The following is a 22,695-nucleotide window of genomic DNA, read 5'->3' as shown; positions in this document are numbered from 1 at the left end:
AGAGTACAGGCGAAACCGCAGACATATCCTCCCAGTCTCTGAACCGCCACCACCACACGGAGATTCCCGTGATGATTACACCGCAGCCCAACCACTGACTCCCCACAGCACATCCAAGAACCCGTGACACACACCGACGAACAAACACATAGCCACACGCAACACTTCACACAAGCCCCAGTCCAGTCCCCCTGTCGCCCGGCACGTGATGCTTACATCACACGATATGGGAGAGTCTGCAAACCGAACCCCAAGTATGAACACTAAGGCATAAGAGATGGACAGTAACACGAAAGAAAAAAAAAAAAAAGTGGACAGTACACATGATGTGATGTCAGCAAAGTTAAATGCTCACCGTGTCCTTACCAATGACACAGTTCAAGGTGTGAAGTAATTCGTTAATGTTTAGGCTAGAATGTTATGATATGGACATGTTGTTAATGTGTTATTGCTAAAGGTGTTGTTAGCAGCTTATACAGCCATAAGCTAAAGAGAGGGGATGTAGAACATCTGACCAATGTTGTTCATTAATGCTACTTTAATATACCTGTTCCGTATTAGTATGCTGCGCATGCACGCAGTGAGACGGGGCAAGAGAGAAGGGACCCGCCCCCTGGAATGTAATGACTAACGTGTAATGGTTGCTTTGTTTCGAAGTAAATGATGCTCGATGATATTCACGAACCCTGAGTCATTATTAAACGACAAACATTCAGTAAAAGAAACCTCAGGCAGAAGTCTGAGGGTCGACTAAATGGTTTCCCATTATTATTACTGTATTATCAGAAACAAATTACATGTAATTGCCAACTTGACCCCATTCAATCGCAGACTGATAGCAAACTGACTCCCTCTTATGGCGGGCTTTAGTAACAGTGCTGGCATGCTTGGAAACAAAAAAGTGAAGTGAGATAACTATCTTATTTGATAAAGAGACGATGACAAAGTTTAACTCTGAGGACATAATTTGCAGTTTAACAATAAGGTGATGGATCCTTTAAATATGTTATTGCAGTACTCGGTATATGGCGAAATGTTATAAATGTCAATGATATCGTATCTTAGGGTGTTTGGTGACTCCCACCTATATAAAAAGCAATGAGGTCCTCGGTTTTTCTCCTTAAGTTGACAAAGGCCGATGTGGCATCGGGTGAACTGAGCCTCATTTAGATGACTAGACGAGTGCTTACACACACCTAGACTGATACGGGGAGATTTATAGATCACGTCACATGTGCACGTGGGGTTTTGAGACTGTCTTCGGGCTGCCAGCTTCTACCCAGATCCACAAATGTAAGCAGCATTCACGTACTAACAGAAAACTGGGACATTTGGGCTTTCTGTGGAATTCCCCAATTTAAGATTACAGACGCCATATAGGAGCCTAGATGTAATCATTCTACATCACCTGGATTAAATCTATATTCAAAAATGAGCAAGAGTTATCCTATACTCGCTTCAGAGAAGGAGCTCTAACTGACCGTTTTACATCAGAAGAACATCCAGCAAGTAGTGCAGGTTATTTAAACCATATATTAACTTTCACAGGCTATTACTCGTTTTCTAGTCGAGGGATGATATATGAAAAACACATGAAGCTCAGATGTCCCAGTTCTCCACCCTCACTTGAAAGCAGCTTACATTTGGCAGCTTAAAAATTGTCTCCAAAATCCACGTGCACATGTGACGGGATCTGTGCGTGTCACCGGGGATTTATACTTATGTGTAGGGATGTCGTAACCCCTTCCCCCGAATCCTACGACGTCACCAGACGTGCACCAGCTTACTGGAAATGTAAGTACAGGTGGCGTCGAAGGAGCTGGCAGCTGCTGTGATTGGACTGTGGATCCCTGCTATGCATTTCCGGCGGCTACCTGTTCGCCGCAGTTTTTGAATTTATCACCGAGAATAATAATAATCATCATCACCTCAGTATAAAGACTCACAAACCTTGGATAAGTGAAGGAAAAAGGATGGATGGAGATGTTAGGGAGATAGTTTCGGCAATCAGTATGGATGTGATGAAATATACAAAGAAGTGGCAGGGGGCCGGGGGAGGGGTGGCGAGGGACAAAAAATTAGCCCCAGGGGGAGACAAAAAAGCAGCTGACCACTACAAAGAGTGGGGACCCAAGAGGGGGAAAGCCCCGGCATTTAAATTGTTTCCATCGTGGCTGACACCGCATATAAAACACCGGGACAGACGATAAGGTAATTACAGGGAACACCACGCAAAAGCTGGCAACTACGTCGGTCAGTTACGTAGCTTACGTCGTCAGCTGTACAAAGGTTCACCGCAGAAGTGATGATTAGACTTCTGCGATCAACAGGCGATTCGTGCACGGCTATTTAACGAGCTGTAAGTGAGCGAAAAGAACATCGCAAGTATTTGTAGACATTTGTGCGCGCTGGAAGTTGAAAATAAAAAGCTAAAATAGCAGATTTGTGAAGTTTAAATGATTACTATTTATTCACATTGAATCTCTTTAGATTAATCTGTATTTGTGTTTCGATTGGAGCAGGTATTTGCCAGGGCTTACAATTTACGCACAAGTGGTTGTACACTAATCTTGGTTCAGACTTGTGGGTCGGCAGCTGATCCGTGGGATCCAGACGGGACGGGAGGAAAAACCAGAACAAGGCAAAGCAGGAATTTCTGGAGTTTCTTAAGGAAAAAATGACTAAACCTAATTACTCCGGCACCTATCATATGGTGGAGCAGGAGAATGTGGACGCCTACCTGACAGGTTTAGGTACCAGTCTTTATGCAGCATATTTTATAGTATTATTACCATCAAATGTTTAACGGGTAAAACCCTCTCATTTAACATTCATCTTTCATGCGTTTATCTTTAAATAATTGTTTATATGTTGACTGATTCATAATCTTCAGTGTCTGGTTTAGTGATGTGGACTATCTACATTTCCAGCAGCACATTAGTGTAATGAAATCACCACCTTTGACCCACTTACACCCTCACAAGTGTGTGTGTTCACTCCACCTGCAGTGTCTGAGGTAGAAAAGATCCCCCCATAAGTGTGGCTTACAAAATCTTTCCCTCTTTTCTCCCAGATGTTAATGTTGCTTTGAGGAAGATCGTGTGTATGTTGAAGCCCACTAAAGAGATCATCCATGACCCAGAGACAGGAGCCGTGAAAATCAACACAATCACTACCTTCAAGAATTTCAGCATGGATTTTAATATTGGAAAAGAATTTACTGAGGACCTGAGGATAGTGGATGGCCGTACCTGTCAGGTGTGTGTTGTGTTTTTTCCAAAGTTTGCTTTGAAGGTTAGGTACTTGAGTAAAGTCTGTACACTTCCCGCTGGGATTATTCCATAACCACTCATTGCTGTTTAAAAACCCAGAATAAGAAACATTCAGCTCCTTCCCAAGTAACCATTCAATGATGGGCTATGATGATATTCTTCAGCTGAATGCTAAACAGAGACGACTCATATCCCAGATTTATGAACTTATCAGTAACCTTAATCCGTGCACCACTGACCGTCTGAGACTGGGACACTGACTTGGGGATAACTTTAACTGATGAGCCCTGGAACTCTGTCCTAAACTTGGTGCGCTAATCATCTGTCTTTGCTGGTGCAAAGTGTTCACTTAACTAATGCTAGATTAGTAAGGATTTATCCCAATGTTGACCCGAAATGTCCTCGGTGAGAGTCCAGACAGCAGATCTGACACACATGTGTTGGTTGTGCCCGGGATTGCCCTCCTTATGGTGAGGAATTTTTAAAGCATTTGGTGAAATGTTTAAAATGTAATGTGACCCTGAGGCGGGGTTTGTGCACATTTGCCAGCCAGGACTCGTGTTATTGTGGCTTTTACCACTTTGCTTGTAAAATGCTTGAGTTTTCAGAAGTGGGAAGTGTGTCATGGCCCAAACAGAGGAGGTTCCTCTGTTGTATTGATTTGATTTATTGATTTACTGATGCTCATCAGTCTGGAGAGGTTATAAAACCATCCTTAAAGAGTTTGTCTCGACAACAGTGACAGTGTTCAGGTTACTGAGTCTAACATCAGCAGAACATTAAACGGCGATAGAGTCCATCGTAGCAGCGCAAACTCGACCTGCAGATTGCTAAAGATCTCACTGGAAAACCAGAAGGCTGTTTGAACTCGAATTCATGTATAGATGATGCTGAAGTAGAACTTTTTTTTTTTAGTATGAAATAAGAAGTCTTGTGTTTGGACAAAGGAAATGGCGATGGTGGCGTCATGTTTTGGATCGGTTTTTGTGCATTTAGTCTTAAACAACTGGATGAATTCTGAATTACACCAGAAAAGTCTCAAGGAGGTGACAGGACCCCTGTCTGTGGATTAAATCTCAGGAGGAAATGGATCATAAAACAAAAACATCACCCCAAACTCACAAGTTGTTCCACCAAAGTGATGTTAAGGAGATCAAAGATGTTTTGGAAAGTCAAAGCCCAAACTATTATCTTTAAATGTTCTTTTTTTTTTTAGTTATTGCTGTCTACAGGGTGTCACATGATACAAAAGATGCAAAGATACAAAAATATTGGATCATTTTTTATCAGGTCCAACTAATATATTCATGTAATTTTTAAACAAATATCTAAAATCTGATGTTTTTGGTCACATCTTTGAAAAAATGAAGTATATTTTAAAGGCTCCATGACCTTTCACGCATCACTGTATTAGTCCCCCCCCCCCGCCCCCCTTTTTTTTTGCTTTGCATAAAGCTTCTTGTCTCTTTGTGTGGCTGAGTGTTGTGTGAGCTACTTTACATGCTAATGTTTCACACTAACGGCATCTCTGTGGTTACACAGACTACAGTAGATTGGGACGGAGACAAGCTGGTTTGTGTACAGCGAGGCGAGAAAAAGGGACGAGGCTGGACGCACTGGCTGGAGGGTGACAAGCTGCATTTGGTAAGGATGTACGAGGGGAAGAAGAGGCCAGTGCAGAGAGAAAGCAAGGAAGAGGGAAGAAGGAAAATGAAAGCTTAAAGGGAAGTGATGGAGAAATTGATATGCTAAATGAGGGAGGGTATTCAAATAAGGCAGGTTTTAGAAGTTATTCATTGGCTAATTCTGTTACTGTCTTTGTGAGAAAAGGTTTTTATTAAGAGGTCTGTGGAGTTTGTATGTGCCTAAAAGGGGAAAGTCCATCACCTAACAAAGGAGTACACACAAACTGAATGCACAAGTGCTACAGAAGCTCAGAGGCACATTTGTTCTAGAACAGTTTAAACTCATAGCTTATCTTTCATTGCTGGTTACGTTTTCAAACGGTCAGCATTCTCCCACTAAAAAGCTCTCACAAATTTAGAGAAAGTGTTGCCGATGCTAAACTCAATATGCTGGGGAATACCAGCGACGGTTTCAGAGGTTACACAAAGGGAACAGTGAGGGACTAATGAAGAGGTGGAGGAGGAAAGTGGGAGCGGGCTGAAAAGACCTGATGAATAGATGTGAAAGAGTGGAAGACGGATTATGAGGTCAAAGCATGAGCTGGTGAGGGGGGTGTTCTGGACAGAATCCCAAATGTTCTTGTTGCTTCTCACCATTCATTTACACCCTCTCACCTCATGTTTTTTTTCCCTCTTCTTCTCCGTCTCTTCTCTGCAGGAAATGAGAGTTCAAGGCGTCGCAGCAAAGCAAGTCTTCAAGAAGGCTGAATGAAGTCACTGAAAATGTTTTACAGTCAATAGTCTCATTTTAAAGGTAGCCGGTACGAGAGTCGTGTATATAGCATTATTTATTAACAATATATTTGAAGTACAACAGCAAAACTGAATATTTGTGGAAAAAAACATTGTTCTGAGAGAAGAGAGTTGTAGAGCTTTTGTAAAGGTCTTTCCCTATGTTGCACAATCTTATAAAGAAGTGATGCATCTGTCATGTTTCTTATTTTAAATGATAAGGTGTGTGTGTGTGTGTGTGTGTGTGTGTGCGCGCGCGTATGTGCGTATGTGTGTGCGTGCATGTTGCTGCATCTTCATATCTAAAGTGATTTTTATGCATTATTGCACTGGAACCCTGAACTTCTACAGAAATTACCAAATGGAAGTGCATGTGAAAACTGTCTGGAACAGTCGGATCGGACGCTAGCTGATCTTTAACCTCCGGCTTCCTGGTTCAAAGTCCGCGTGATGTCACATTGCGCCCGTGTGACAGTAGAACACCTAAATATGCATTCACTGCCAGTGAGTGGGCGTCATGCATCCTGCCTCCTGCACTCGCTTTCAGCATTGCAAAGGCTGAAGAGGGGAAACTGGCGAGTACACGCTCGCGCTCAGCAGAGTGACCATGCTCTCTGCTCAGCTGCACTCAATCAAGATGCCAGAGGAGGGCTGAGAGTCAGTAGTGTGTGAATGTATGAGTGATGAACTGAAAGGTTGCAAGAAGGCATCTGAATTAATTCAATGACTGCAGGTGCTATTTTATGTAAAATTTATTACAGAAAACATCAAAATTGCCATAAAGTGACTGCAAGCACAAAACTGAAAGGATCATACATCTTCAGCTTTTAAATACATCATGTCCTCCAAATGTTAGAGACGTATCTGATTACATTTTATTTTTTCCCTTTAAAATGTCCAATTTTAGAACATGTTTCTTTTATTAGCATGAAGACAACGTCTGTTGTGTTTGTTATAACCATTACTACATCACCTGTTTCCAAACTTCAGTGTTTTTGCTAGGGTGACCAGATGTCCCTTTTTTTTGTGGGACGCCGCAGCAGTTTTATGACATCTCCCACATACAGAAGCAAAGTCCCACATTTACACGGCACTTTCCTAAACTCTGTTTTGTTTTTTGTTATTTTTTAGCCTTCCCTGAGTTTAAAGAACGCAGGGAAGGCTTTTTATTATATTTAACTGGAGGTTAGCAAGAAGCCACCAAAAAGTTAGCAGCTTGTTTAATCTGATGGAATCTACCACAAAGAAAATGATTTGGCAGTTTATACTGAGAAATACAATTTTTGTCTCTAGATAAAATTATACTTCAATTTCTCAGATGGGGAAATATGGCACGAAGTGACACAGTGCATGTGTGTTATAATTGACTAGAAAAATCGTATTTTTTTTTAGATATAGCTAATATAAGAACATGAATCATGAATACAGGGTTAAATAAGGACTACTGCATAACAGGTTAAGTTAGTTGGCCTTTACATGCTAGACTCATGTCTGATTTATTGTAATTTTTTTTTTAAGTTGGGCATCTGGTCACCCTAATCATAATTCTGATGATCACACAAGCCTAAGATGTAATATTTCCTTCAGTTGATTTGCTTGTTAAGGTCAGTTCTCCATTAGTAGTTTAACGTTTGGCACCTGCGCCATTTCTTCATCTTTTTTCCTCGAATATAAAAAGTACAGCATAAAAAAGTAAAAGCAAATAACTTTTATATTTTTCAATTGTTTCCTTTTTTAATGTTTTGTATAATTAAAACTACACACTAGAAAATTACACTTAAAAAAAATCACATTTATTCTAATTAATATCTAGAGACTCATTACCTCAAAATAAAATGCTTCTGTTCTGGGGGATACATTAAGGCTGAGACTGTTGGATTTTTATAATGTCACGTAGGTTGCATTTGTCAAGTCTTTCCATACTTAACAAGCTTGTAAACAATTTTAAGACAATTTTAACAGAAACATAGAAAAGCAAACAAACATAAAAATAATATGCTCAGAAAAAAATTGCTAGCACCTTTAGACAAACGTGTCTGCTAAATAAATTTTTTCCCTACTTGAAAGGATGATGCTTCTCTTTTCTCTCTTCCAGCTCAATCAGCTGTAACTGTTCAAACTTCTTTTATCTGAGAAGCTGCTTACAATGATGCTTTCAGACTTTCTCTTTCACTGTTAGCTGTCATTTCAGTGTTTAACTCAAATAACTTAAACCTCTTATTTTTAAAGCTTAAATTACAAATAAACTTGCAAACACCCTCACCATATGGTCCACATATGGTTAAGTGTCTACCAAAGGTCATCTGCTCATGTCACAGCTGTTCCTCCACCCCTGACTTCTTCCTGGATGATGGAGGGGCTGGAAGAAAGGATGGCACAGAGCGGAGGAAAGAGAAATACGCTTTGAGGGCTCGTACTCCAGCATCCTCTCTAGGAGATCGAAAAAATGGTGGTGTTCTCTCCCGTGTGATAACAAGTATTCCTGTAAAACAAGGAGAGAGACATTATATTCAAATGGTGGGCACCGAGCAGATAATGCTTATCTGTGGTCCGCCTGCCCACGGCTCACCCTTAACGGCTTGCATTTGGATTTGACGTAGCGTCCGGCTTTGGAGCACTCGTTCCAGTCTAGATGTCCACGGTGGAAATACTTCTGCTTTCTGAGAATCAAAATGAAGAGTCGTCAGATCAAAGTGTTTCAGAGTTTGTGACAATGAGAGGGTGCACGAGCGGGATACCTGCTCCTCTGAATCATCCTCTGAGGAATCGGTCCCTGTACTCTCTCTATCATAGCAAGATGCTCCTTGTTGTCATGAGTCTGTAAGTGGACACAAGAGGAAGTAAAGACCATGACAAATAAAAAGACAAAGTTCGTCTTACTTTTATGTCGAATGTGTGACCTGGAAGAGTGTGAACCCTTTGTAGTATTCAAACAGGATGCAGCCGATACTCCACACATCACACGGTTGACTCCAACCCAACTCTGTGGAAGAAGGAATAGCTTTGTTACCAACTGGACTGGGCAGGTCCTGGATACTCCCCGAGCTAAAATGACATTTCTTACCAAGTATGACCTCTGGGGCTCGGTAGTGACGAGTAGAGATGATGACAGAGTGGTGTTCGTGGTCAAAGGTGGCGCTGCCGAAGTCGACGAGCCGCACCGTGGTGTCGTTTACCCGCCTTTCATTGCACTTCTAAATGGGCGACAGGTGGAAACACTGTAAACCCTCCCAACTTCGCTCATTTAAAGTATAATCTTTGTATTTTCCTGCTATTGATGATGCTTTGATAAAAAATGATAAAGAGCATTAGGCTTGCGCTAATGTGATGAAAATAACAAAAAGTTATGAACAATTTTACAATACTGCAACACGGTAGGACAAAACAAGAACGAGTCTATCAGATTAGAAAAACAGCAACAACAAAAACGCTACTATCGGCTGTTTCCATGTGGACAAGGGGTCACTGTAGCTGGTAGCTCTGCATGTTTGATTTGGTTGCGTTTTACAGCAGATGCCCTTCGTGACACAACCCCACCAGCAGATAAACCCCCTTAATCTCCCACTTCTTTTTTGGTTGGATTAAACTAATTAGATTAAACATCTCAATCAACTAACTGAATCAATGTCACACAACGTCTCATTTAACCCAGTTAACCTTAAAAAACGCTTGGTGGATTTAACTAATTCCAAGAAAGTCAACAAGCTTGTTCTCCCTTTTTTGCTAAATGCAACACTGTGTCTCCACTTTGGTCTTGTCTGTTCACAGGACATTGGTCCAGAAGCCATGTGATTTGTTCCGATGCAAACCAAGCCATGGTGCCGTCATAAAGTTTAATAAGCTTGGACATCCTGATTTAACAGGAAGCAGTAAGGGTGTATTTAGTTTTCGTTTTTATGTGGCTGTGAAAAACGAAGAAAAAGTGGAGATTCCCATAAATAAAAATTCAGCAATATGTCTCAGAGCTGCCACATATTTTCCTGCAAAGGTCAACAAACAAGCTGCAGCCTTCCTGGATAAATATGAGATTATAAAAAGCATACATGTGGGTGTCTGATTTCTGCTGAAACAAATTTGCACCCAAATGAAAAGCTGCATTTTTCTGCCATCATTAATCCCCGCTTTTTCTACCTTCCCCTGAAGCCCTCAGCCATCACGCCTGCAGCCATTTCTGACCTTCTCGGCGTTGTATATGAGGGAGTAGTCCGAGTTGACGAAGAGGATGTTCTCAGGCTTCAGGTCAGTGTGAGTCAGCTTGTTGTCATGGAGAACTGCAGAGGAAACGGGAGAGAAGTTCAGATGAGGAAGTTCATCATGAGCAGACACCTCAAATGTGGTTGATTGTAGACAGCTGGATGTGACAGATTTACAGCAGCGAATTAAATGTTAGTAGATAGGATATTACAAAGATTATATATCAGAAACCCGAATGAAGCCTGTCTGATGAAGTGTTGGTTTAATTAAAGCAGAGGGACTCTTTGATGGTGTGATGCGTTCCAGCTGAGGAGTAACCTCCATGGCCAAAAACTGAACCCGAGGTGAAGCTGCCAAAAACTACAGCTTCTCTAATGGCCACTTGAGGCCAGTTCCAAAAGCAAGTCAATCCCCATGACCCCATGTGTTAAGACACATGTTTACAGTACAAAAAAACCTTCGGCTTCTGTGGATAGTTTCCACTTTCATAACAACGCTATGGAGCTGACCTTTTTGTAATAACTCATCCACTTGGATACTAGAGTTAAGGATGTTGCTGCTTTGATTGGCAGGTCTCCCAACACATGCAGCTGGAGCCAAGTGGCATTTGAGTTTTTAAAAAAGCTTTTAAATAGAGAAATTTAATATTATTACATCCTGTGTGGTACAGCCCAGCTTCAGGTTTAGTTTGCAATATCTGTGCATTGCACGTGCATCTAAAAATGTGATACCTCTTATCTCCAAAAAACGAAAAACAAAAACATTTCAATGACCAAAAAAGTAGCATTAAACTAATGTAAACCAATGTGTGAAGTCACAGTGGATGAACCCATCTTCTATAAAATCTGTGGTTGCAGCTCATCTTTTGTGCTGTTTATGTTTAAATATTTAGGAGTGCATGCTCTGCTTTTATTTTGGAGAATCGTAGCCCGTGGTTTACAGCATCCTGTCTCATTCTGAAGTTAATTTGCCAGCATGATATCAAGCAAATGATACCATGTTATGGCTACATAACAAATGGTTGTACTGAATATGAAATTAATATTTGATATGACTAAATTATAAATAGCAGACTTGTCTGAGATTTGCAAATGATTGCGTTCGGTTATTGACTAGAATTAATCACTGAATGATATCAATCATCGTGAATGAAATCAATCACTCACTGCCCTAACTGCTCCTGCGTCTTGCTCTAATTTGCCGTGTTTAATCTGCTTAGTCTCATCCCTGGCATTGATGCAGAGGTGCAGCAGAAAAGGGAAAGTGGTGCTGCACACTCTGTATGATGCATATTGGACTCACAGCTGACAGCGTGGCAGATCTGCTGGGCCATGTGTCGGATCTGGTTAATTGGATACGGCAGGAAGTTGTTTGATTTCAAGAAGTCAAATGTGCTGAGAGACAGCAGCTCAAAGGAGATGCACACATGGCCGTAGTAGTTAAACCAGTTGAGCATCTGCACGCAGTTACTGATGAGGAAGAGAAACAGAGGGTGAAACATAAAGCACATGAAACGGGTAACAGCGTTTCAATCACAGACTCACTGTTTGTTGTGCGGATCCTTCTCACTGATCTTCTCCAGGACGTTGATTTCCAATTTGGCTGCTTCTCTGTATTTGTCCTGGTTCTTAATGATCTTCAATGCAATTTGATTTCCTCCTCTGTTTTTAAACACTGTTTTAAAAAAAAAAATAACCCCCCCACCCCCGCACACACTGCACATTGATTCAACTTGAAACTTCTGATGAAAAACCTACCTGCTGTGGTCCACACACTGAACCACTTTCCCAAAGGTCCCCTCACCTAAAGTGTCGACTATCTCATCTGCAAGACAGATAAAGATCAGCTTAATGACGGAGCACCGTAACGAGGCTGCTTACTCTTCCTACATCTGTGCTGCAACCTACATCTGTCTTCAAGGACGTCACCACTTTTGTAGATCAGGTGACCATTTTCAGAGTCCCTCTCACTGTCATTTGCAGCCCGGTCGCTTCTTCTCTGCAAACAAAGTCAGCCACATTCATGACAAGGTGGAGCAAAAGATCAAAAAAACATCAACCTGCTTCTGTCACACCCCACCTAAAAACACACCGAGTAACATCTGACCTCTGGGTCTGTAAGGAGAAAGGTCACCAGCTGGACATACCCGTGCACTCAAGCTTGCATGGTTACAGAAGCTCACACAGCTTTGTGTACGTCCTCCTGCTGAGGCTGTCCTAATGCAGCCATGATTAATGCATTAAGGTCGATCTCAAAGACCTGAGCCTGCCCTAAAGGGGGCTCATAAGAAAATGCCAGATGACTCTCTTTGGAGGAGCTGAGGCTCTATTTCCATCCACATTCTGAGACTGTTATTAATATCAGAAGCTCAGCATGTGAGTAACTGACACTTAGCGCAGGACATGGGCCACTGACATACATAAACACAACCAATCTGCACATTCATTGTTAGAAAGCTGGTGATCTTTAAGAGATCAACACATAGTGCAGCTGGTTAAAAGTAAATCACACAGACTTAGAAAGAGACACAAAAACATGTTCAAAGAATGCAGATACTCACAGAAAGGCAGAGGCAAATACAGTCCAGAAAACCCTTAAACAGAGAATGCAGCTCTGTCTTTCCCATTGCACAGCAGTGCAGATCTACTCAGAGAAAAGACGAGCCTGAGTGGAAGAGAGGCGGATGGAGGGATGCTGCACGGGAGGTGAAGGCGAGATGCAGGTGAGGTAGCGGCAGGAACAAAAGGCGATGAGGAGATGTGGAGAGGAAAAGCGCCAAGGTCAGCACGATAAATAGTCAAGTAGCAGCACGGGAACAAACTGAAGGACGAGGAGTTGTGAAAAAATAAAAAATAGCCTGCAGTGTTGTCAGCTGAAACCAGAAGTGAAAGGAAGACACGATGCCGAAGCTTCACCACGAAAGTGACAAAAGAAGAAAGAATATCTTAGGGAGAATAGAGAAAAAGTAAAAGGCAAACACTGAAAGTAAGCGAACACGACAGCTGAAGCAGACAAACACAAAAAGTGAGGAACAGACGGACAGATAGGAGGGCGAGCTGAGACAGACGCTAAGAATAAACTTTGGTCACAACCCCCTGAGAAAGTTTTCAGATGAGAATCAAGATGTGGGCACAGGGGCTGAGTGGATCCAGTTTCACTCAACTTACTTCCTCTCCTCCTTGCACCTCCTTAACCCCGGCGGTATGATTTTCCACACCCGTCCTCCTCCGCACGCTACATATACTTTGTTGCGTGCATGCGGCGCCCACTTTCGTCACAGAAATAACTCACAGAGGTCACAAAAATTCATTTATTTTGCAGTTCAACAGAACACAGCACAGTTCAACTGAGTGCACAGAACAACAACGACAACACTTCTGTTTGATTGCAGATAAAACAATAAAAATTGTTAAAATATTTATCAGAAATCTCATAAACCTGGTAGCACTAAGGAACAATTATAAAAACAACACTTAATCGCATTAAAAGCTCGATAAAATGCTTTTTAAACCCTTCTCGTGAAATGATCTCTCACAAAACACCGCTTTGTATTTATGATGCTGTTGAACACGAAGTTTCCAGTCTGGCTTTAAGATGGGACGAGTCCGATCAGGAGGCTCAGCGCTGCTTCGCTGCTTCCATGTTACAAAGGCAGATGTATTTCTTCATAGTTGGAGCCACGAAATATGAAGATGTCACCATAAGGCTCATCCTGCTCCACACGCAGCTTCCTGGCAGATAAAGATGCTACCCACCAACACAACACACACACACATAAACGGTCACTGAAGCACAGAAAAGATCTCATGTTTTTAAAGCAAATTACTTTTCCATGAATGTACACAAGTCACCAGTATGTTTGTTCATCAGTTCATTCCTAAAGCTTCCACTAGTGACACTGTTTGTTATTTCAACCTTTATAAACTGAAGGTCACGGGCCAGGGACCGCCACAGCCTTGGCGCTGTACCATTAATACAATTTTAACATGAGTGACATGACAGTTCGATGATAAGTGAAAGTGCCTGATTACCCAGAAGCCGCTGAAAAACATTGCTGACAGTTTTGCGGTTGACCTCGGGCGGCAAGAGGGACTGAAAAAGCAGAGGCTCTACTTCACCTTCGGCCAATTCTGGCAGCAACCTGGCAACAAACAAACCACATTCCTGTCTCCAAATCGAACTCAAACATCGGGAGACACTAAAGAGAGAGTCGTCTCTGTTTTTCTGCTGGTTATTACCGAGGTGACTCCGCGGCTACTCTCCCAGGCAACTCGTCCGACACCTCTGGGATGTCCCTCAGTGTAGAAATAGACCTGGAGAGAGTGGACCTGCCAAATGATGGGTGCACATGAGTGTGATCGCTCGCACACACACACCTGCACATCAACACACACAGAGATCTTCTTTGATATTTACTTACCCTTCGGATAGATATAAGGGGGAGATCTCTCGAGACACCTCTCTCTGGTCACTGCCCTCCAGTGGCAGTGCACCCTGGGCTGGATGTATACATGCATTTTAAAATGAATGCATCTTATCGTATTTTAAAAGCCATTAGTGTTACACGCCTGACCTGACCTCTGACCTCAGGCTCACCCCATGTGAATGCACAGAAGGTTTTAGCTCGTGCCAAATAAATCTGCAATGCTAACACACTGAGGACAAAATGTTACATCCAGTTAAGCTAAAACACACACACACACACACACACACACACACACACACACACACACACACACACACACACAAACCTGCTAATTTAAACCTAAAATTGTGAATTTCTACCTTTAATTCAAAGACTGTATACAAAGATGGACGTAACTATTTTTATGACACTCAGTAGTTATTCAGGTCATGTTGAAGCCTCAGCCCCTTGCTAATTACTAACCGTGGCGGATGGCTTGGAGCCTGGTTCTGCAGGAGGTTTCTTCCTGTTAAAAGGGAGTTTTTCCTTCCCACTGTTGCCAAGTGCTTGCTCATAGCGGGTCATTTGATTATTGTGGGTGTTTCTTGTTTATTTGTTTAACAAAGTTGGGTAGCTTACAGTATAAAGCACCTTGTGAGACAGTTGTTGTGAACTGGTGCTTTAAATAAAACTGAGTGTAACTGAATGTTTGTGATTTGTGGTGTGTTGAACTCATGTGTGATTAGCGAGTGGGTTGGGTGAGTGATTTAAAATTCACGACACTGCACACAGTAGCAGCATGCAAGGTAATTGGTGCTTGAGATCTTAAACCCTTCAGGAAAGTGTTTACTAAGATATCAGGATAGTGCAACTTATGGTGTCGCCCCCTGCTGGTCATGACTTCATCACTAGCTTTAGGTTTTAGAACTGGAATCTACATCCATCTTTGTATACCGGTGATAATCTTTGATAATCTTACCTGAAATATCAAGCATCTCTGATTCTGCCATTTCTCTGAGGACCTGCTTCACGCAAAGACACAAGTAATGAGTTAACAACTGTGAGTGTTTTTCCATCTCCTGCATTAAAAGCCTTTGCAGACATCCCTGCCAATCGCTGCCCACGTAACAAAACGCTTTTCCACACCTCTCTTTCGGGAACCTCGAGCATCTCACGCTCTCTCTCCCTTTCAGAATCAGTGGATTCGGGGCCTCGCTCCCCAACTTGCAGGTCCGAGCCCGAGAGGGGTGTGACGGTTGCACTCTGTCTCCATAGAAACTGAACCTCTTCAGGCAAGACTGCAGGGGAAAATAGCTTCGTGGTTTATTTTTGAAAAGGTTACTTGAGTCACACCATTAATAGAGCTGCAGCGGCCGCTGAATATAAGAAGTGAGGGGAATAAATAGAATTCAAGGTTCCACGTGAAGCTTTTACTGCAACAATTTAGAGGAGCCAGCATTAAAAATATTAGCAGTTAGATTATTAGAAGCCTGTAATTAGAAAAGAAAGGAGCTCGCAGCATAGTCCATGGCCATACTAGAAAACCAACAGTGCACAGCTCTACCTGATTTCCATCTAATGAGTAAGGTATAAAGGGGGGTGAGATTTAAACAGATGTTTCTGGGGTGACGAGAGGATGCTTCGCTCTATTTTTAGCAGCTGTGATACTGACAGGTGCAGGGCTTGTTGAAGAGATCAGCAGCAGGAAGGATCCTTTGAAAGGAAAGCGGGGCGAGGAGTGGTCGCCTCGTCTCGGTCAAAGAGTCGTCGATCTGTCGCTGCACATCGTCCTGGGAGAGCTGCGTCACCGGGTCAAAGAAGATCAGCTGCCTCCTTCTCCTCTTCCTCTTTTTCTTCTCTGGTGAAGCCACATCCTGGGGGCGAGGGAAATAGATTGACTAAAGGGGACCAGAGATTTGTAAGTTGTAGCTAATTTGCTATTTCATCTAGGGTTTGAGAGTAACGAAATTTCTATTCTCTGTATGTCCTGTACATGTGGCAGAATTGACAAATAAAGTTGACTTTGACTTGACTTTGACTAATGTCTTGTTTTTATGTTATGACTTAGTAAAAGAGGGTTAGGGAGATTTTTCAAAAGGGGGTGGGGGTAGCAAGCCTACAAAATATTCCTCCAGTTGGTGTTAATCTTCCACCAGAATGGAAAGCTCTCAGGGAAGCTTCACACTCAGTTTTAAGACATTTCTATACCTATTCAAGACCTAAACAAAGCAAAACAGTAACTTTCCCTTTAAAACTAGAACTGTAATCTCTGAATAACTGATTCCAAAGATTTCAGCTGGTGACTATGGACTCTATACAGTCTCAGCAAAGTATCATACGCAAGCCACTTTATTAAGTACAGCCATTTAACTTCTTTTTAACACAAACATCTAATCAAATGGAAGCAACTTTGCATATTTAGAATTGGAAGCATTTATGATTCCAGGTTGGGACTGCCTAAAGACAGCACTCCACTGCTGAAACCTGGGATCTTCAGTCTAAAGCTCTCCCAACTGAGCTATTTCAGCATGTTTGGGTAAGTAGGTACAGATAATGAACAAAAAGACGTGCTGAAGTTCAATCTCAACATCAGAAAGAGGAAGAAGAGAGAGATTTAGGTGTTTTTGCCACAAAACCATCCGTAGGGTTTAAAGTGGGATGGTCAGAAAAGTAGTGATTTAATGTGGAAGATATTTTTTTGCACGCTTTGGGCCCCTCAGAGCCTGAGCATCGTCTAAACACCGCAGCCTACGTCAGTATTGCTGCTATGTCCATTACTTTACAACCACTGTGTGCCCATCCTGCTTCCAGCAAGATAACAAAGCTGAAATCACCTTTTTTTTTAACATGACAATGGGTTTACATCTCAGTCAAACAGAGCACCGTTGGGATGTGGTGAAACAGGAGATTCACATTGTGGATGTGCAGCCATCAAATCTGCAGCAACCGAGTGATGCTATCATGTCAATCTGGACAAACTTGATTCATTATTTATTATCATTGCTAGCTGCACATATAATCTTACATGTTTGACCTTCTTAAATAGTACTGGCAGTAATGAGAGCATCACAGGGTCTACAGATTGGTGTGCGTGGGAGGGGTAAAGATACTTAATGTTCGTCTGTTAGGGCAAAACCGTTTATAGCTCTTTCTGTTTTTGTTAAATACATTAAATATTTCTGTCATTTAAGTAAAACCCACAAAAGCCAGCACCTCCAACTCCAGACTTCTTAGACGCCTTTCACGTTCCTTTGCTGCAGAGGGCGGAGCAGGCAGGCCGGGCACAGAGACGGGAGTGAGCTGGTCTGAGGGGGGCTTCTCTGCGGGCAGGCCTGGCTCTTCCTGAGGCAACAAAATAGCCTCCTCACTGGAAAGAGTAGTGGGCTGCAACCTGACACATGTAAAAACACACTAAGTGGATCACTGTTTGTCTGTCATGGTATTTTCTGTTTACATAAGTGTCTCTAAGTTACTCTAGAGTGGATCCCGTGAGCTCCTTTGCTCCGTGTTTCTCCAGGTCGCCCTCTCGTTCCTCCCGTTCCACCTCTTTTTCTTGTTCCCCTGCTGCCACCTTTTCTCCCGGTATCTCCAAATCTCCTGTTAGAAAAGATTATAGAGTATGTTATGTCCCATTCTACGTTTTTCTTTTCTTGAAAATGCAAAATCACAGAAGCTTTTTGCTACACACCTTCTGGAAAGTGATCTGTTTGTGCCAGCAGGAAGTCAATAGTATCTGGATGGTCATCAACCAGCTCTGCACCCTCAAACTAGCAGTGAAATAAGGCAGATGATGAGCAGAGATATTACACTGAAGATCTGTTTCCTTTTTACTCCCCTACCTCTGTAACGGGGATACCAACAGGCTCCGCCTCTCTCAGAGTGATGGCCTCTGGAGACACGGTTATACCTGCGAAAACAGAGTCGTGAATACACATTAACATAAAAGTCAGCATCAACTCCACAGAGGCCAGCAGAAGCTATGACTAATCATGTTTAAATTAAAGTGCTCTCCTCTGCTGAGTGAAATTTAGCTGCACAACCCTTCCTGACTCTGAGGCATCACTTTCTGCAAATTAAGTGTTTGAAGGCACTCTGCTCCGCTCTGCTTTGACCTGTCGTTTTCTTTCTGCTCCTCATGTCTGGCTGGATTTGCAGTGTGAGCTCATGCAGGGACGTGCGCATGCTGCACATCCCTGAACACATTTCTACAGAAAAATAAGCCATGTGAGCAGATATTATTTGTACAACTAGTGCAGGTGTATCTGCTTAAAGTGCAAAAGGTTCCTGCTTCTATAGGAATTAAGAAGATAAGTAGGCGCTGCTAAATAAACTTGATTTGATTAACAATATTCGTGCCAAAGATGAAATAAGATGCAATAGTGATTAAAAAAAGCTTTCTGCTCCTTATTTTGGTGTATCTGTATACAGAACTCAATCTAATAGAAATGGTCCTTAAGAAAGACCAACCCTTGGCAACAGCCTATACCTAGGAGGGGTTTTAGGTATGTAAGTAAGTAAGTAAGTAAGTAAGTAAGGGACCTTGAGAGAGCTGCGCACAAATAAATCCCCACAAACCTTCATGAACTACTTCGTAAAGAGGAGTTGGCCAAAATTCCTCCACAACAGGGAAAGTGATTTCTTCAAGCTGTTGCTGCTAAACGTGGTTCAACAAGCTGCTGAATCATGTCGTGTACTTACCTTTGCGCTCAATGTTTCTACATTTAGGCTTTTTGTTAAATTAATTATGACAAGATGAAATGTGACACGTGTCGTTCATTTGAGGCTGTATTTAAATGATTTTAAGACCTGCTAAGGTCATTTTTTAGTATGACTTGACACATAAAAAGGAAAGAAAACTAGTACACTTTTTCAATTCGGCGACTTTAACACATCCTACCGTTTTCCAGTGCAGCAGCTGGACTGATCAGTTCAGGATGCTCAGGAGAAGCTTCTCTCAGATACTCCCAACTCATCTAAGAATCAATACAGCCAGAGAACTCTTAGTTTATGAACTAATAAGATGATTTGCAGCTCAACTTTCACTTATTAACTGCTACTATTTAGTTGCGACCTGTATTAGTGTACTGGGGCTGGGCATGGCATCCTGCAGCTGCATCACTCCAAATAAAGGGTCAGGAGCTCCGTCTGTCTCCTCCAGCAGAGTCAGGACATCTGGCAGGACCAGAGATGGTCTGGAAAACAACGGGAAGCTCAGTGCCAGGAAACAGCTGTTACTTTGAGATTGAACATGAAGGTAAATATGCTGAGCATAATTTCTCACCTGCTGTGGTCATCCATATCAATTTTCTGTGAGGTTCTCTGTTTGACCAGCTGTCCCACAATGGACTGAAGTTCCTCTGAAAGGACAACAAATGAATCAACATCAGGATCAATTATGTCTCTCCTTCCTTCAGTGTGTAAATGCCTCCTTACCCAGAAGAATAGCACACTGCCGGTGGTAGACCACAACGACACCATACTGAAGTTGGGAGGACAGGTAGAGGGAGAATCGGGGTCGGGGCAGACCTGGACAAGGTGGTGCGACCCGCTCCAGCACGTAGTTTATGATGTCGTCGCTGGATGAGCATTAACTTCATTTTAATATGCAAGCAAGCTAAAAATGTGAGAAAGTGACTCAAATTACTTCTTACCAGGTGCTTCTAACGTTGATTTTCAGGAAATCCCGGCGGGGAACCTTGATGCCTTTCGTAGCTGCCAGCCTGAAATGGGCACAGGGGATTAATGATGACTCATGTTTTATTTTACTGAAGATGGAAATCAAGATTAAAAGCTAAAGAACGAATAAATAATGTATAATCTTTTAAACTGTGACAGAAAAGAACCAAAGACAGTCTGTGGTTGGGAAAAGTTTATGGTACCATTAACACGCGATTCACCTCCCCGTCCACTCGCTGTTGTGCTCCATTTTTAGAGTAAAACTTAGCAAGTATCAGCTAAAAATACCAATAGATTCTCATAGTTTTGACACCCTTTGATAGTCATTGTTGCATTTGGGCATTTTCGCTTTTGTCACATTTCTTGTTTGAAAATATTCAAAATATTTTCAGTCAGTGAAAGGTCTGGTCTGCAGGGAGGCCAGTCCAGCACCTGAACTCTTCTACTATGAAGTCATCCTGCTGGAATAGATGCAGTATCTGGCTCATCATTATCATTGTCTTGCTGAAATATACAAGGATTTCCCAGAAAAAAAAGCCTCATCTGGATGGGAGCGTATGTTGCTCCATAGGTAGCAACATACGCCATATGGCAGCATTCCCATCAGACATGCAGACTTTTCAACTGAGCACTGATATGAATGGTCCCTCTCCTCTTCAGTCCAGAGGATGCTCCATAGATGTTTTTTAATAATTTGTGGCTGGCACACTGAACTGTGTTGAACTTAAATGTTTCTGAGCCCTGCAGTGATTTGTTTTTGGCAGACTCACATGTTTTTCATGTAGCACCGCCTGATGGCCAGAAGATCACAAGCATCCAGTTTTAATTTCCAGCCCGTTCCCGCCTTGTGCACAGAGATTTCTCCAGATTCTCTGAATCTTTTAAATTTTATATACTGTAGATGATGAATTATTCAAAGACTTTGCAATTTTCATTGAAAAACATTACTCTGAAATCCCAGAAAGTTGATTCTATTCATCTGGACGTAATGTTTTCAGTGGGAGAAATGTTTCATCACTCATCCAAGGGACTTCTTCAAACCTTACGAACATCTTATAATTCTGTGATTGCAGCCATTCTCCAACTCTCTGTGAATGATACTCATGGCTGTTGATTAATGGTCATGCATCAAAATGTTACTCTGAAATTGTTCCACAATTTTGCAGATGCATTTTTTTCCAGATTGATGAGTCTGTCTATTTAAGATGCTGTTTTAATGCTCAGTTACGTTACTCTGCTCCGCTGCCAATTAAGTGAGTTGCAAAATGTTCCTCCACCTGTCTCCCCCTCCAGTCCAGCATCTTCCAGATATGTTGCTAACAAAAATTCAAACTGAGCTAATATTTCACATGATTAAAAATGTCTCAGTCGAAACATCTCATGTGTTTTCTATGTTCTACAGAGAGTAAAATATGGGGGTTTTAAAATTTGCAAATCACTCCATTGTTGTTTTTATTTTCATTTTACACCGCACAGGTCAGTGAATTCTTAAGTGTACTTAGGACAAATGTACAAATGTGTACTTTTTTTTTTTTAAAAAAGTACACATTTGTGTATGAAAAATGATTGACACATTAACAATTTACCAGTTTTTTACCCTTTAATAGATGCAGTTTCATTTGCTTTTCAGCTAAAAACTGATCGAAATGACTTTGATTATCATATAATATTTTTTTCACGGTTTTAAAAATGTCTGAAAATACCTTGAATAAATACAAAGATGGGAACGCCCTCATTTTACGATGTATGTAGCCTTTGATCTCTCAATCTTCAAAGCTAGCGTCTTTCATAAACAAGGCTTCAAATACTTTAAACTTGATGTTTATGTTTGCTTAACCTCAGCTGCACCTGCACCGTGCGATCTTTTTTTTTTTTTTTAACACATTTAAATATACATATGGACTCAGAGGCAGAATGTGAGTTTTACATGCATAAAAATGTTGGTAAAATGTATGTAAAATTGATAAACTCCCCCCAAAACTAACACACAGTGCACCGGTTATTTTCCTTGTGAGGAAGTACATACATTTAATTACTTTAACGGGTCGACAGAAACATGCTTCTGTTAGGCTTTTATAGACTAAAATATTAATATGTTTAACCACTTAAAATGTACTTAAACGCCCTGTTTTCTCTGGGTAAAGGAAGACTGGAACATAAAACGTAACCATCAGCGAGTCTGAATGTTTACTTCAGGGGTTTGTGCACATTAGCAACATTTTCCCCCCAGATTTAAGTATATTTATGATTAGAAACTAGTCTAAAATACCCATTTTCCTATTAAACGTAATGATTTTTAAAACATCTTATCAATAATGTTAGCTGACATGAAACGGCCTAATTAGCCTACTGCAAGCACTGTGGAGTACATCTATGTGTCGATTTTAACCAGGTTTTTACTCACCAGATGGTAGAAAAGCATCCTGTGTGACGCTTTAAAACTGTGGGATAGTAAAACATTTCAGCAAATTTTTTGATAAATCAGTTAATTAGCGGATAAAATCCGATAGATCACAGCTTCCGATCTACATCAGAGCTGATTCTCTCCACTGTGAGATATGAATGTTGTTTGTTTATTCTTCTGAGACAGGTGGTTGGTCAGTGCTGCTGTGAGAAATGACAACACTTGTATGATTTGCTGGTCACTCTGAGCGCTTGAAGTAACATTTAAAGAGAAATAGGCACACAAATGTTAAAGCTCGATTAAATAAAATATCAATACATTATTAAA

The 22,695-nt window shown here is 41.6% G+C and overlaps 3 protein-coding genes across 8 annotated transcripts; 1 reads left to right on the top strand and 2 right to left on the bottom strand.

The window, feature by feature from the left end:
* The first annotated feature begins 1,648 nt into the window (after positions 1-1,648).
* On the top strand, positions 1,649-5,883 carry LOC101464175 (retinol-binding protein 1). Of its 5 annotated transcripts, none has more exons than XM_076890031.1 (5): positions 2,126-2,211; positions 2,523-2,753; positions 3,074-3,258; positions 4,815-4,916; positions 5,616-5,883. In XM_076890031.1, exons 2-5 carry the CDS (start codon positions 2,678-2,680, stop codon positions 5,667-5,669), a joined length of 417 nt encoding a protein of 138 aa, XP_076746146.1. In that variant the 5' UTR covers positions 2,126-2,211; positions 2,523-2,677; the 3' UTR covers positions 5,670-5,883. The 5 variants fall into 5 exon arrangements, with proteins under 5 accessions (XP_012779913.2, XP_076746146.1, XP_004541272.2 ...); XM_004541215.3 differs by lacking the exon at positions 2,126-2,211 and adding an exon at positions 2,221-2,359 and having other exon boundaries at positions 2,523-2,747; XM_004541212.3 differs by lacking the exon at positions 2,126-2,211 and adding an exon at positions 2,221-2,359.
* A 540-nt stretch (positions 5,884-6,423) lies between these two features.
* Positions 6,424-12,976, bottom strand: clk2b (CDC-like kinase 2b). 2 transcript variants are annotated; one of them, XM_023154516.2, is made up of 11 exons: positions 12,444-12,976; positions 11,791-11,881; positions 11,687-11,707; positions 11,428-11,557; positions 11,186-11,352; positions 9,866-9,960; positions 8,754-8,883; positions 8,590-8,672; positions 8,428-8,507; positions 8,259-8,349; positions 6,424-8,171 (listed from the first exon to the last, which is right to left on the bottom strand). In XM_023154516.2, exons 1-11 carry the CDS (start codon positions 12,507-12,509, stop codon positions 7,989-7,991), a joined length of 1,137 nt encoding a protein of 378 aa, XP_023010284.1. In that variant the 5' UTR covers positions 12,510-12,976; the 3' UTR covers positions 6,424-7,988. The 2 variants fall into 2 exon arrangements, with proteins under 2 accessions (XP_023010284.1, XP_004541273.1); XM_004541216.4 differs by having other exon boundaries at positions 11,428-11,544; positions 11,641-11,707; positions 12,444-12,975.
* Positions 12,977-13,209: 233 nt separating this feature from the next.
* LOC101465898 (meiotic recombination protein REC8 homolog) lies at positions 13,210-22,656 on the bottom strand. Its single transcript, XM_076889645.1, has 17 exons — positions 22,369-22,656; positions 19,940-20,008; positions 19,722-19,864; positions 19,570-19,645; positions 19,360-19,480; positions 19,186-19,261; positions 18,128-18,195; positions 17,977-18,055; positions 17,762-17,885; positions 17,502-17,679; positions 15,961-16,162; positions 15,435-15,586; positions 15,268-15,310; positions 14,304-14,382; positions 14,122-14,211; positions 13,915-14,024; positions 13,210-13,630 (listed from the first exon to the last, which is right to left on the bottom strand). Exons 1-17 carry the CDS (start codon positions 22,422-22,424, stop codon positions 13,527-13,529), a joined length of 1,770 nt encoding a protein of 589 aa, XP_076745760.1. The 5' UTR covers positions 22,425-22,656; the 3' UTR covers positions 13,210-13,526.
* Between the last annotated feature and the right edge of the window lie 39 nt (positions 22,657-22,695).

Source organism: Maylandia zebra, linkage group LG11 (genome assembly GCF_041146795.1).
Source record: "Maylandia zebra isolate NMK-2024a linkage group LG11, Mzebra_GT3a, whole genome shotgun sequence".
In the NCBI taxonomy this organism is placed as follows: Eukaryota; Metazoa; Chordata; class Actinopteri; order Cichliformes; family Cichlidae; genus Maylandia; species Maylandia zebra.
Note: the sequence above shows the minus strand (reverse complement) of the source record. Positions and strands in the feature narration are given on the sequence as shown.

Bases quoted from the DNA above. Each gene is read 5' to 3' on its own strand.
- LOC101464175 (XM_076890031.1), top strand. From the start codon at position 2,678: ATGACTAAACCTAATTACTCCGGCACCTATCATATGGTGGAGCAGGAG. The intron at 2,754-3,073 runs GTACCAGTCTTT...CTTTTCTCCCAG, and splicing joins CGCCTACCTGACAGGTTTAG to ATGTTAATGTTGCTTTGAGG. The intron at 3,259-4,814 runs GTGTGTGTTGTG...GTGGTTACACAG, and splicing joins TGGATGGCCGTACCTGTCAG to ACTACAGTAGATTGGGACGG.
- clk2b (XM_004541216.4), bottom strand. From the start codon at position 12,509: ATGGGAAAGACAGAGCTGCATTCTCTGTTTAAGGGTTTTCTGGACTGT. The intron at 11,708-11,790 runs GTAGGTTGCAGC...TCTGTCTTGCAG, and splicing joins TGACGTCCTTGAAGACAGAT to ATGAGATAGTCGACACTTTA. The intron at 8,508-8,589 runs GTCACACATTCG...GTCCACTTACAG, and splicing joins AAGGGTTCACACTCTTCCAG to ACTCATGACAACAAGGAGCA.
- LOC101465898 (XM_076889645.1), bottom strand. From the start codon at position 22,424: ATGTTTTACTATCCCACAGTTTTAAAGCGTCACACAGGATGCTTTTCT. The intron at 19,481-19,569 runs GTGAGAAATTAT...GTTGTTTTCCAG, and splicing joins GATATGGATGACCACAGCAG to ACCATCTCTGGTCCTGCCAG. The intron at 18,056-18,127 runs GTAGGGGAGTAA...TTTCACTGCTAG, and splicing joins TTGGTATCCCCGTTACAGAG to TTTGAGGGTGCAGAGCTGGT.